The sequence below is a fragment of the Micromys minutus genome (assembly GCF_963924665.1).
Source record: "Micromys minutus genome assembly, chromosome: 3".
Taxonomy (NCBI): Eukaryota; Metazoa; Chordata; class Mammalia; order Rodentia; family Muridae; genus Micromys; species Micromys minutus.
Window position 1 is genome coordinate 75554907 of NC_137972.1, and position 15127 is coordinate 75570033.

At 45.3% G+C, this 15127-nt stretch overlaps 1 protein-coding gene and 1 pseudogene across 2 annotated transcripts in view; one reads left to right on the forward strand and one right to left on the reverse strand.

Moving 5' to 3' along the window:
• The window catches only part of SLCO3A1 (solute carrier organic anion transporter family member 3A1), a gene marked incomplete at its 5' end in the record, with an annotated part of 222531 nt that extends 218506 nt beyond the window's left edge, over positions 1-4025 (reverse strand). The window contains 2 exons of the mRNA XM_080914454.1: positions 3333-3798; positions 4005-4025. Coding sequence (XP_080770580.1) covers positions 3333-3798; positions 4005-4025 — 487 coding nt within the window. The remainder of the gene's footprint in view (positions 1-3332; positions 3799-4004) is intronic.
• Positions 4026-7724: 3699 nt separating this feature from the next.
• On the forward strand, positions 7725-12339 carry LOC308418946 (large ribosomal subunit protein uL30-like; annotated as a pseudogene). Its single transcript has 2 exons — positions 7725-7817; positions 11612-12339. The product of its transcript is annotated as a large ribosomal subunit protein uL30-like (transcript).
• The last annotated feature ends 2788 nt before the right edge of the window (positions 12340-15127 follow it).

Here is a 15127-nt window from a genome sequence, read left to right on the forward strand (position 1 = left end):
AACAAACTAAAAGAGCAAGGCCAAAGTAAAGAAAGTCCATGAATCATCATCTCACTCATGCTGTCATAAGAAGCAAGTACCACTTGATATATTTTAAACTTGGAGAGACAAAAGGACAGCTAAGAAAACTAGGTTAATTGGGTGGTCACACCATGGAGCTACGGCATGACTAGACTCCTGAAGGATTGACTCTTGGACCTCAGGAGTGCACAAATGAGTTTTCACCATGACCTTGCCCATTTGGTCCCCAACGAATGCCACGCGCCACCCTCGGGTCATTATCCAGCCATCCTAGGAGGCTGTGCTCCCCACACTGCTGCATTGAGATGTAGTGAAAAGGCTGCCAGCAGAGCTGAGTCCCCATTCATCTAGTTTTGGCCCAGGGTAATGAGCTTTCTCAAGTCCCTTCTGTGCTAGAAAGGACTGGCTTCAGAACAGGGCTAGCCACAACTGTGAGGAACCCATGAAGGAATTCAGGAGCTCTGCAGGAGTTCAGCCAAGAGAAAGGAAGAAATCATTTTTGTGGGAAATGCTGAAGGGCTTCAGGTTTCCACCTGTGCCCAGAGCTGGCCCTGTGCCACAGCTCTCTGTACCCAGATCCCTCCAGGATAGAGCTGGTCTCCCAGGAGTGCTGACACACTTGTGAGCACAGGAGAGTAAAGCCACTGTCGGAGACAGCAAGACCAGCTAACACCACAGATAACCAGATGGCGAGTGGCAAACACAAGAACACAAAGCAACAGAAACCAAGGCCACTTAGCATCATCAGAACACAGTTCTCCCACCACAGCAAGCCCTGGACATACCAGCATCCTGGAAAAGCAAGATTCTGATTTAAAATCACATCTCCTAATGATGTTAGAGGACTTTAAGAAGGGAAATGCCAGAGGGACCTGAGCTGAACTTTTTCATTTTTGTATGCACTATGGGACTCTATAACCTGGACATGGGTGGGTGGCTAGCACCAGATGCAGACCTACTGTGCAGGCAGCTAACAACAGGTCTTCTCGCAGATGACCCAGAGCCTACACAGTGCAGGCTGACCCTCCTGGCCCATACAGAGAGGATTACTTAAAAACAGGTCAATATTTTCAGTATATAATATTTACATTGGTTCTGTCTCTATTCCAGTGTTAAGTTAGGCATGCTAGAAAAAAAGACCCACCTCTAGGCCCGCTTTTCTGGAGCCAAACTCAAGGATAACAAATATCCTTCCTTCCCAAAGAATTCATGTCTATTCCTACAGACCCATCTTCATTTTTTTCCCCCGATAGCCCTGCTCTAGAGTAGTGTGCTCCCTCAGGTACTTCTAAAGGCAAAGTTAAGTGGCTTCCAGATCTAGAGCCTAATTAAAATAAATAAATGCTGTGCCACTCTCGTGACCATGGACATGTCTTTATGGCTCCTGCCAGAAGTGAACACACCAGAGGTTTGCCGTATGCACTACAGTCTTCCAAAACTGCTCCTGGAGAATTCAATAAGACGTCACCCATGAAGGCCAATCTGCGCAAAAGGCTTGCTCTAGGCTACTCCTTCTAAACAGACCCATGAAACCATTTCAGACAGACCTGGAAGAGCTATCTGCACAGCTGTACAGTGTCATGGTTTAGAATTTGGTCAGATGGACCAGAGCACTACAATAATCCATATACTATGCCAAAATAACACTCAACTGACTCTGCCATAGAAGAGGAGCCCAAGTCTAAATTTGACTGAAACAGTCTTTCTAACCAAAAACTAACTACAAATCTCATGGAACAGATCAGAATATTTATAAAACAAACAAGCAATACCTTGTCTTGTTTTGTCCTATGAGTCTTGAGTCTACCTCCCATCTCCCAAAAAACCCAAATGTTCCCCTTAGCATAGAAATCATACTTCGTTTGATTGTTCAGGAGACAAACTCAGCTTTTTATTGGTTATTTCCTTCTGGGTGATGTGCTCACCCAGAAAACCATTCTCTCAATGAGCTAGTGAAGCATCTTCAAACCAAAGACTAGCAGTCCAGCTGTAGTTATGGATACAAACTTAACAAGTTGCTGATTTAACAGCAGCCAAAAATAAAGAATCACCATAGTTGCCACCTCAGTGAATCCCTGCCCCCGTCCAGGTACAACAGAAGCCTTAACCATGTGGAGAAAGGGCACCAATCAGGACTGTGTATCTTTGCTTCAACAGTTCTAAGCCCTGTGACATAAAGATGTCCTAACTGGGTTTGCCTTGGATAGGGTAGGGGACATGTTCTATATTTTTCTCCCTCACAGCTTCCTCCTACAGGAAGGTCAAACATTGATCTTCAGTATACATATTCAATCAAGGCTCCAACTCCATGGCAGGTATCTACATGGCTATGTGCTCCCAGACATCCTCTCTCAGAAACCTTGGGCTGTGTAAAGTAGGAGCTTGGTAGATAGGAAGCTATGTCAAATTCGGTTCACATTCTACTTCAATGTAAGCCTACATAATTAGCTGTTTACTTCAAGGCACACTGCAGTCAGGTGACACCACACTTTCCCAAGTAGAAGTCATTCTTACAAGTTCCACATTCAGTGGTAGGAGATATCTTCATTGGGAGAAAATGCATATTTAGCAAGTCAGGGCTAGAGATACTTCATAAGTGACCATACAACTGTCCATCGGCACTTGGTCAAGGACACCATTTGTCACATGAGCTAACTGCCACTTAGCTATTTCTTGAAACCCAAACCTTAGGGCTCTTTCATCTTTGCAGTATAAAATGTCAGAACCTACTTCAGCAGAAAACAGTTCTCTAAAGTTTGTACATTCTTCATTTCTTCCCAATACCCAGTTCCTGGGCAGGTTGCTAGTTGAATCATTACCAGAAGTTGCCAACTTGGAGTTATAACAAATGTTGACAGTGTAATCAACTGCCCTTTTAAAGTCCAAAACAACAACAAAAGAAAACAAAACAAACAAAAAAAAAAAAACAAAACAAAACCAAGTGGCAGTTTTGATTCTTCAAAGCTGGGATCTCCTAAAATGAAGACCCCCAAGTAGACCTTGGTAAACACTAGAGGGTCTCTCATTCCCCTATGCCACAACACACACCAAGTAGATTAACCCCAAACCCTTCCAGACCAGATCTTCCCTCATGCAAGATCTGCATCTGGTAAGATGCAGGCAGCATCCAAGCATCCCTTGGTAAGATTTTTCACAATGATCCAGTTACATTGCTCCCAGATCAGGCATGTGAGACTTTCTGGGAATCCAACCCTGAAGAATGTTAGCCAGTTCTATAAACCAGTGATCTAGCAAAATAGGGTCCAACTTTGCACCACTACCCCAACCCAGACAGCAGGGGCCGTGCCTACCTATGTAGAGCGAAGAGTCCTTCCTCCGCACGTGGTCGTCAATGTAGGAGACTCCCAGGGGCTGCACGGGAGTAGCACCGATGCCCAGGAGCACCTGAGCCCCAATGAGCAGCAAGTACATCATGTTCGTGGCTGTCCGGTTACGGCAGATTAGGTCAGGGTCAGGCCCTTCATCACTGCTGGACCCATTGGTGGCACAGACATCCCGGCCCTCTGCTCCCCATCGGATCTCGCCAGCCTCATACTTGTATTGGTGGGTGAGAAACTCAGGCAGGGCCGAGAGCAGTGCGCCCAACGCCATGACGATTCCGCCACAGCCGATGAGGCGCGGTCGGTGCCCACGTGCTCCGAAGTAACTTACGAACAGAATCAGCGCCAGGTTGCCGATCTCAAAGCTGCTGGCGATCACACCCACGTCGGCGCTCTGAAGGTTGAACCTGCGTTCCAGGGTGGTCAACACGCTCACCTGAGGGTGGCAAAAGAAAATTCAAAGACGATCTTAGAAGACACGCAAGGGGACAATCACCTGCCCTTCTTGGACCCTCCCACAGGCCTAGTGATGTGCCACTAGATGCAAAAGGCGAGTAGAAACCAAATAAATCAGATAGGCATTTCCTTCATTTGATAACCCTAATTCAATCAGTAGCAAAGATGGTTTTGGCCAATATCTGCCTCCAGCTTTAAGGGTTCCATGTCTCTCCACAAAGGGAACCTAAGAAGTAGTCAGAAATTAGGCCCAAAGTCCATGTGACTTTTCTAAATTCATGTTATATATGAAGTCTGTGGATGCTCAAGAGCATTGGAGCAGAGGCTCTTTTTACCAAGATACCAGCCCCCAAACACCTAAGTAGAGAAGCAGAGCAGCCAGATTAGCTCAGTAGAATATGTTATTTATTCATGCATGCCCCATGCACTCAGTCCTACACATGCTAAGGAAACACGCTGACACTGAGCTACATTCCCAGAATTCTTTTCGCTTTTTGAGATAGAATCTTACTAAGTTGTCCGTGATGACCTCGGACTCACTCTCTATAAGCTAGGCAGAATTTACACTCACAGACTAGGTAAGTCTTAACCCTGTGAGCCTCTTCCTTCTGCTTCCCTGTAGCTGGGATCACAGCCTGACACAAACAGGCCTTGTAGTGGGATTATATTTAGCCCCATTTCCTTCTGGAAGTTTCCAAGTAACACAGGCTAAAGGATATCTAATAAAACAAACAAACAAACAAACAAAACAAAACCCCTCTGGACTGCTGTAAGCACTATAGCCCTGTTGGGATATTTTTATATTTCCCCTCTCTTTGGTATTCCTGTCTTGCCTGAATCTGTCTAACAACATTTACTAAACATATGCTATTTGCCTGGCTGGACAAAATGGACAGAAAAAAATGAGGACACCTGGTCTTAAAAGGCCACCTGGCTAGAAGGTACACACAGACACAACTACATTATAAATCTGAGGGGCGGTGTGCTATTATAAGGCTCATTAGAGGGAAGATGGAGTGCTCTGTTTGTAGGTACCATGACCGGCATCGCAGGAGGACAGCTGTCCCTGCTATGAGAGATTTGCCAGATGACTGGGGCCCTCACCGGGCAGGGAAGAATGCTTGGAGCACAGCTACGAACAAGGAAAGCTCGAGTTCCTCACGAAGGAGAGAACTGACCCAGAGCAGAACAAGCCAGGAACACCACTGTGAGCAATGGAGGTGATCCGTGCTGTATGGTGGTAGCAGTGCAGGCACACCGAGAGAGAGCAGAGGTGAGTCCCTGCTATTCGTTTATTGGCTGTGACCCTAGCCAACTCAATTACCTTCCCTCGGCTTTGATTCGGAGAGACCAGAGTCCTAGCAGCCCTACTTTGATGGATGTGAGCACCAACATAATAGTGCAAAGCCACTGGCCAGAGAAGCCTCCCATTCCAGGGTGTGACAGAGCAGAGGGATGGTAACGTAAAAGGGTGTCTGTGGTCAGACTACAGGAGTCCATCCTCACTCCAGGTAAGTTACTCTGTGCTTGCTCACTGTGAAAGGACAGTAAGATCTGGGGCCAGGATAAACCTAAACCACACATGAGGGCATGCGAAGGAAGGACAAGCTGTAGCCATTATCAATATTCTGGTATTTCTCTGGTTCACTGGCAGCATTCAGGGTTTGAAAAGCCTAAGTCTTGCACCAAGTATGGGAAAAGGCATGTAGGTACAATGAAGACATGAATGCTAGTGGACCAGACAGAACCGTCTGGAAGTTGGGAGCGATACGGAAGGTCATCAGCACAAAGTGATGGACAAGACATGTCAGAGAAGCTTTATTTCAAAATGACTATGATAGATCTTCAGACTGTTACAAAAAGAGAAGGGAGGAGAGTCCCAGAGAGCTAGCTTTCTTCTAAGATCATACATAGGAATGTGCTTACAAACAGCCAATCATCCACAACCTTCTAATCCTGTCCCATCTGCTGGAATCCAAGCACATACCCAACCATCTGTGATAATGTTGATGACTAGGGCACCTCTGTGTGCCCCTACTATCCAGAGAACAGTGTGGCCAGGTCACCTGCCATTCCTCTCCTCCTTTCAGTGTATTTTTAAGCCCAGAGGATCTCAGCCCCAGTCAGAAGAGCTGAAGCTCATGCTGAGCACCTGGCGTCCCACAGCATCTGTGACTCAGCCAAGGCCCTAAGGTAGTTTTGAATCTGGTCCCCAGCTGACCAGAAGGAAGGTGAGAGGCAGGCTGCTAAGGCATGGGGATATTTCCTTCAGTACCATTCTGTGGGCCAGCCCCACAGAGCAGCTTTGGAGCATCTGTCACACCCTTGATCAGCAAGGTTCCCATTCAGGGTCCAATTCCATTGCGTCTTCCAGCCAAGGCCAACCCACAACTCCCTGGGCTCACGCTCTTTTTCTCTGAATAACAGATTGCAGTTGTTGAGAACGGAAGATAAACAGGGCCTGGCTCGGTTACAATGGCTCTAAAATGCTCCCACCGATGTGCTTTCTGAAAGCCCTGGGCAAGGGAAAAGAAAGGCTTCAATTATTCAGGTCTTTCAGCTGTAACAAAGGCACGTAGGGTAGAGCAAATGCTCTGGCTTCAAACAGGTGATGTGGTGTACAGGAATAACTGGGTAGGTGGACTAACTCCGGAGAGGTGGAGAACAACATGCTGAGTTTGGAAGGATAAGAAGAGAGCTGGGACTAGTCAGGTCAGCAGCCCCCGGACTAGTCAGATAGACACCAGGAGCAGAGCAGTCTGACAGTGTCTTAGCATCCCACTGCCCTGTCAAAATGCCCAAGACCAACAATATACAGGAAGACTTGACTTGGCTTTGATTTGAAGTTTCAGCCATAGCCACTCTTGGCTTTGTTGTTTCGGGTCTATGGATAAGCAGAGTAAGATGGTGGTCACCGCAGGGAAAATAAAAATGCAAAGTTGCTACTTCACAAAGGCCAGGACGTAAAATGGAAAAGGACCTATAATCCCTTGGAGGGATTATGTGTTGACTTAAGTATCCTTGGGAAGGTTGTCTGCCTCCCAACACCACCACAGGCTGCAATGGAGCCTTTAGCATGTGGCCTTGGGAGCATTTAAAATGTAAATATCAACAAGTAGATCTGCAGGTGACATCCTCCATTCATGAGGCCAGGGAAAGGTGATGGGGATAAAGACTGCAAACAGTTCCTCTAGAACTAGAGCACGCCCTGGGGCTCCTGTCCTGCCTCAAACTGGGTCTTTTCTCCTTGCAGCCTCTTGTGGGCCCCAGTGATGCTAGTCTAGACCAGCAGCTCAAGTTCCAGCAGCCATTCTGAAATGGTACTTTGTGGATCAATTAGATCTGAGGCTAATGTCTTCACTCACTTAAAGCACCGTTTTCAGAAGCTGGACTAATTAAGTATGCATGAGACCATAAAAGCCACTTGTGGCTTTTTATGTGGCAGAGACTAATCCAGCTCGGAGGGAGGCAAGTGCTGAAGGGAATGGCTGCCTTTACTTAATGGGCAATGGGGCTAAAGGAAACAGCTGGATAATTAGAGACAGAGACAAAGGGACAGAGACTCAGGGAGGAAAAGGGAAGGAGGAAGCACCCTTACCCTGGGCCAAGTAGAAATGAAGTTAGTGTGAGAAGTGTGCAGGCTTCTGCTACATTAACTAACTGGAGGAGAAGAGGCAATTAAGAAAGGAAGGGAGAAAGGGAGGGAAGGAAAGGGAGGGAGAGGGGGATGAAGGAAAAGTGTTAGAGAGGAAAAGCGAGAGGAAGGGGGAGATATGCATTTCAGAATCTCTTGAACTTTTGTTAAAAACAGCTCCCAGGGCTGGGCAAAAATTCAGTGAAGTGCTTGTTCAACCAGTGTGAGAATCCGAGTTTAATCTTCAACAACTGTGCACAACGCTGAGCATGATGGGGCACACTGGGGATGCCCGAGCTGGGAAGGCTGTACCCCTGGGTTCCCTGGCCAGCAAGCCTGTACTAAGTGGTGAATCTCAGGTCCCAGTGAGGGACCCTATCTCAAAAAGCAAGAGAGACGGCTTCTGAGGAAGTATACCTGAGATAAATCCCAGGCATCCACACCCCCCATATTCGAAGATGCATTTGTACACATTCGAATATGCACACACATGTGAGTTCAAAGGGAGGACTTTGATCCATGTTGACATCAGTACTGCAGAACAGGGTGGCCTATGGACAGACATGTCTGAATCTTCCCTTACTCTCTAAACAAGTGGCCCATGGGAAGTTGCCAAGTACTCTTCAGCAAAAATCCAGGTTCTCAGGACTACAGCGGAAAACTTCAATCTTCTAAGAGATAAATAACCCCACCTTTTCATTCTGGCTTCGGTGATGGGGCTGTTACTAGCAACTGCATCCACCTGGGGAACTCTGTGCAAAGGTGATGATTCTAACACCCAAGAAGGTATATGTGCATGTGTGTAAAATCTACCTACCTATGATGACATATGTGTGCTTAGGGCACTGGAGACCATTGCTACCTGGTCTATTCCTGTAACTTTGTAATGGAGAACCTTGAGGTCACTATGAAATTCCTGTTTTGGGGGCTACAAGTTCTTGTCAGGAGATGGATATATCCATCCCCGGCTGATCACGGAACTCACTCTGTAGCCCAAGCTGCCTATCAACTTGACATCCTACCGTATCCTCCTTAGTGCTAGGATCATGGATTTCTACCATCACGCCTGACTCCAATCCAGCCTAGGCAGCTGTTCATCAAGCCAATCTACCAGAGCCCATTTCCAAGCCTCAGCAATGGTATAGCAATGCGTGTTTCTGTGAGCACCACGGGGGTCCTGTAGCCAGCACTCAGTAGGTAAATATTAACGAACTATTCCCAACACTGGCATACATGATCTGTGTGCTTTCTACAACCCCCAGTGCCTGCTGCATGGGCCATTCAAAGAAGCATGGTTGTGATTAAGAGACAACCCATCCACAGCAAGATGAAACCACATAGTGACAGCACAGACAACAGTACCACAACACAACGGCAAAGCAATTGAGAATGACAACAGTGGGCACAGATCAAAGACACAAAAGTGAACTAGGTTCTAAAAGACATGAAAGGGGGCGGGGCTGGAGAGATGGTACAGTGGTTAAGAGCACTGACTGCTCTTCCAGAGGTCCTGAGTTCAATTCCCAGCAACCGCAACCATTCACAGCCATCTGCAATGGGATCTGATGCCCTCTTCTGGTGTGTCTGAAGAGACCGACACTGTACTCACGTACCTTCAATAAATAAATAAATAAGTGAAAGACACGAAGGGGTAGGAGTTGCCACATTCTTTCAAAAGCGAGGATCAGTGACACAAGAAGATACACCAGGTGGAGAGCCCTGGCCAGCTTGGGGCAAGAGGAAGTAACATGTGACTCAGGGATCTAAATGGAGTCATCTGCGATAAAGCAGCCCTGAAGGCAACACTACTGGTTTGCTCTGGGTTTGGAGATCAGTGGGGGAAGGAAGGTTATGGAGCAGAAGCTGTCCTTTAGAAATAGCATAGCATTCTACACAATATGGAATAAGGAACACTGCCTAGTCAGCTACTCAAAGAGTCTGAGTGAGAAATGATATCCACTTGCTTATTGCTGATATGTTGTTAAGACAGGGCATCTGTGTGGAAGTGACCCTAAACTCAGATTCAAAAGCCTGGAAGCCTGCGGTAAAGGCCGACACCAACAAGAGTGCAAGAGGTATCAACCTCGATGTGGTCAGGACAAAGTAATGTGGCTGCCTCTCTCAGGGGTTCCTGGAAAGAATTTGACCCACTTACTCTGAAAAGACTAAGACAGTAAATATTTTAGGCTCCCAGGCCATGTGGTCACCATAGTAACACTGGTATCTGTCACTGTAGCCCAACACAGCATCCATGGCAACCTGTACACAAGGGGACATGGCTGAGTTCCAATAAAACTTTACTAACAAAAACAGGCAGTGAGCCAGGTTTGGTCCATACCCCTTTGTAGACTACCCGTATCTCAGGTCTACTACACATTATATCTTTAGCTGATGATGAAAGCTTCCTAGTCATAATAAATTTATGTAACACTCTAATTACAAATGGCAAAAAACATACATCATTTCTAGATACTTCAATGCCAGTTTGTGAGGGTTTGGGGGTCTGTTTAATATTCCTTTTTAATCCCATGCAAGTAATTTCAAAGTAACGTTTTTATCCATCCTTTCAAGGACATCTCTTTCTGAACTAAGAGGAATAGTCTCTGCTCTCTGAAGCCAGTATTCAGTTTCTGTGATAAAACTATAATGCTGATGTCAGCTGAAAGAAGCCCAGTGTGCTATTCTGTCTCTCATCTGAACAGCCATGCCTTCATGGCAGAAGTTTGGTGCACTAGGGAAATGGTGTGCAAAACACTCTCATTTGTGAAGTCTAGGGTCATAGGTCTACACAGCCAGGTGGCCCAGAACACCACAGTCCTAGCCTCTTGCTTTTGCTCCAACCACATGACCCACAACTGGGCCAGGTGAAGGAGCCATTTGGCAAGGTGCTGCTTTGTGTCTGCTGCAATGATTGAGCACAAATTGAGCTCATGGGATAACTGGGCATAATTTCCAAATCAGTCTTCCTTAAAAGGCAGAGAACGAATTAGACTGAGAAGCTTTTGAGACTTTGTGGCCCCAGGCATTTGCAAGCACATCAATGCTAACAAGTTTACGAAGCATTCCTGTTATTATCAGAAGTGTTCTAACCAAACTGTTTTTTTTTAACCCATGAGAATAATTTCAAGGGAAATTTAATCTCTTATCTGTCATGCCAAAGGTATGTCTTTTCTCTTTTGAAACACTCTTGTTGTCAAACCTCAGCCTCCTGAAGGCTGAGATGACATACCTGTACCACCATATCCCCTTTATAACATGTCTTCTTACACAGGAACTAGCATGGGACATATGTGAGATTTTAATAGCCTCACACTGACTTGGTCAGTCTGGACAAGACATGCCTTGAGACCCCTTTCCTAGTCTCTGTGAAGAAAGCTGTTGAACAAAAGCTCCAGTCCTCGGGAGGCACTGTGATCACAGGTAGGCCTGTTCCTCGGTGAGTTCCTCAACCCCACAGCAGGATCCTGAGCCACCACAGCTCTCCCAGGCCCCCCATTCATGCTGTCACTCTTTGGATCCTGATCTCACATAGCCTTGCAGGTGCTTTTTAGATCACCTCAAATGACAGTGTCAGCCTCTGCCTGTTCAGCCTCACAAAGACCTCGCTGGCCTTGCCTTCTATCTCCACCTCCTTCTTTTTGTTCCTCTAACTTCATCATCTGCATCTCTCTTGGACCATTTCGCCCTCTCCCCTTATATTGTGGGTCCTCTCATCTTCTTTCTCTCCCTGCCTTTCCCTGAACAGCCCTAAGCCACGACAGAGGCAACAGTTTTTAATGACTCCTTACTCTCTTTGAATTTTATGTCCAATTAATTAATTCTAAGAGAATGTGCAATAGTTTATGGTCCTCCCACTCAAAATAAAATAAAACCACTACTAAATGTAATTCCTTCCAACATGAAAATCACATCACTGACCCCTCCACCACCGCCATGGCTCTTTCTTCCAGCTTAGAAAAGCAGGTTTCAGGTTCCCACTGGCTCTGTGCACCCTTTGTCAGAGCTATGGAATCACTGGCAGGTATTTTGGCATCTGGTCAAGTCTTAAAACAATTGGTAATGAGCCTTGCACACTTCAACCTAGAGCACTCTTTGAACTCAAAATCAGTATGGTGGCCGCTCTGTTTTATGGGAGAGCTGAAAGAACTTGATTACTCAGCTTTCAAGTATAGGGGATCTGGAGGCCATTCCAGAGAAGAAAAAGAAGGTTGCTGCTGTGCCAGAAACCCTTAAGAAAAAGTGAAATTTCACAGAGTTGAAGGTGAAGCACCCAAGGAAGAAGTTTGCCCTGAAGACACCGTGGAAGGCAAGGAGGGAGCTCATCTATGAGAAGTCAAAGCACTATCACGAGGAGTAAAGGCAGAGGTACCGGACTGAGATTCAGATGTCTAGGAGAGCAAAGCCAAAGGTGGCATTTGTCATCAGAATCCGCTATATCAGTGGAGAAGCCCAAAGATACGCAAGGTGTTACAACTTCTTCATCTTGGACAGATCTTCAATGGCACCTTTGTTAAGCTCAACAAGGCTTCAATTAAGATGCTGAGGATTGTGGAACCATACATTTCGTGGGGCTACCCCAACCTGAAGTCAGTAAGTGAGCTCATCTACAAACGAGGCTATGGCAAAATCAATAAGAAGCAGATTGCCATGACAGATAATTCCTTGATTGCTCAATCTCTTGGTAAATTTGGCATCATCTGCACAGAGGATCTAATTCATGAGATCTATACAGTTGGGAAATGCTTCAAGGAAGCAAATAACTTCCTGAGGTCCTTCAAATTATCTTCCCCACAAGGTGGAATGAAGAAAGGCAACTCACTTTTAGAAGGTGGAGATGCTGGCAACAGAGAAAACAAGGTAAACAGGCTTGTTAGATGGATGAACTAAGGTGTTTCCCATGGATTTTTATAATCTGGCCAGTTAACAAACAGTCACAGCTTGGCAAATTGAAAGAAAAAACAACAAAATAAAACAAAACAAAAAGCATACGGGATAGGGATAGGCATAGGGATAGGCAGAGGGATAGGCAGATGGATAGGCACAGGGATAGGCACAGGGATAGGCAGAGGGATAGACATAGAGATAGACATAGGGATAGGCATAGTCCTCCAAGAGATCTTGTACTAAAGCTCACACTAATCATTTACATCAACATAGGATCCTCAGGCAGAGCTGTTTTGTGCCAATTCAGCCTCTCTGCATGCCTCAGAGCCCCAGAATACCACTGTGTGCATTGCAAAGCCCCCATTTGGGCCATGAAAACCGCTTACCCAGTACAGTGTTTGATGCACAAAACCTAGGATCCTAAACTTTATCCCCAGAGCCCACATTTTAAACCATGGCATGAGCTGAGTGTGGTGGTTCACACTTCTAATCCCAGCACTTGGGAGGTAGAGGCAGGCATATGGATAAGTAAGAAGCTAGTTCTCTCTACAGAGTGAGTTCCAGGACAGCCAAGGCTTCACAGAGAAACCCTGTCTCAAAACAAAACAAACAAAAATTATAAAGACAGAATTCACTGCCAGATCTTTCTTACAAGGAATATGAAAGTAATTCCTACAGGTAGACAGGGAGTGGGGGGACACCCACAGAGATTCAAATATGGACTCTGAAGAAAGGCTAAAGAGACGGATCAATAGATAAAGGATCCAGGAGCCAACCCTGCAAACCTGACTGTGATACTCAGGGTCCCCACGGTAGAAGGAAAGAGTGGACTCCAGCCAGCTGTCCTCTGACTGCTCTATACATTCTGTGGTGTGTGTGCCCCCCACTAACTAAACAAAGTTTAAAAAATAATACCTTAAAAGTCACCCTGTGTGCAATACAAAAGGCTGTGCACAGGTATTTACTCTCTCCCTTTAAAATTATAATAAAAACGTTCATGGTAGAATAACAGAGCAGCAGTGCCCCCACACTCTACCCAGGAGTCACAGCACACTTATGGCAATCTTACCACGGTGGGGGGGGGGGGGGTGAAAATGGCAGCAGGATGGAAGCAAACCTTCTGCATTTAACAAGAACTCAGTTAGCATAGCCCCATAGGAGACTCTGCTCCTGGAAGGTATGTATTTGCAAAAGCTGTCACTAAAAGTATTCTCTGAGACACAAGGAAAAAAATGGGTTAAATAAATAAGAAATGAGTTAACACAAAGAAGGCTGGTAACGAAGGGACCAGAGAAACAAAGACATGGGACACAAGACAAATCGCCATGTGGCTGAGGAAACTCAACTTTCATGACCTGATCATGGTCCCCAAAATACGTGGGGGGAAAAAGACAGGCAAAATGAAAGGGGAATTTGAGCCATCGTGGCTGTAGAGATTAACAGCCCCCTCATTAATTGATATAAACAGCAGACAAAAAAAAAATTAGTAAGAATAAAGAGGATTTGAACAATGCTACCTCCCCATTTTAGGCTCAACAATAAAATGACAAACGGCTCATTTTTCAAAATGAGTGTCATCTGAATAGACATTTCATCAAGGAAGATGTACACATGTCTAATGAGCATCTGAAAAGATGCCTAGCACCATTAGCCTTAGAGAAATGCCAGAGCCACAGTGAGCTATTACTACACGCCCACTAGAGTGTCTATCTAAAAAGACACAGACACCAAGTTTTCAAACACTGCTAGTGAGAATGTGAAGACAAAATGCTTACGGAAGTTTTGAAAAGTAGTGGAGCAATTTCTTAAAATACTAAACTTTATTTTATAGTGGAGCACTCTCTCTCCCAAAGAACAAAGAAAGCCCACCCCCACAAAAAAATTGTGGCAGTATGCGTCATAGCCAGAAACAACTCAAATATCCATCAACATGCACAGAGAAGCAAAAATATGTTATAGCCGTAAGTCTGGTGGCAATGGCATCTACTAAATCAATATCCACAGAGTTCTAATAAAAGGAACAGTATTCAGCAGTGAGGTTAGATAAATTATTGATACCTGTGAAACATGAATAAACTTCAAAAAGACAACATTCCATTTATATGAACATCCTGAAAAAGATTAATATACATCAAACAGAGACTGAGAGGAAGGCTCAACAGCTCACAGCCCCTTGTAACTACAGTTTGAATCTGGTGCCCCCTTTTAGCTTCCTTGGGTACTGCATGCACACAGTGCACGTACATACATGCGGACAAACATTCATAAACAACAAAAAAGCAAATATTCTATTTATTCAGAAAAAGAAAATAAACTGCATAGGGCTTGGCTAGAGCAGGAACTGACAGGCATCTGGGCACAAAACAACTTGATGGCTCATTCATTTATTTTGGTTTGTTGGTCTGAGACAGCATCGCACTATATAGCCCAAGATGACCTCAAAATTTTCTGCATTACCTCAAAATGCTGGGCTTGGAGCCAGCTGGGAACCAATATCTACAGAAACATTTCAAAACAGAGTGTGGTGATGATCGTGTAAGGATAGAAACCTGTTAAAAGTCACTGGCTGTATGTTTTGGATAGCTACATTTTGTAACATTAGTTCTATGAAGATATTTCTGTATTGTTGAGATTTAAACTATCTCACATGGACAACTCAAGGTTTATTTGAAGGCTCATGGAGTCAGAGGGCCATAGTCCTTGAAGAGAATGCACAGAGGTAATTTGTGGCAGTAGGACTGGCCACAGAGGGTCCCCAATTGCAGAGGGCTAGCAAACAGAGCAGGGCTGT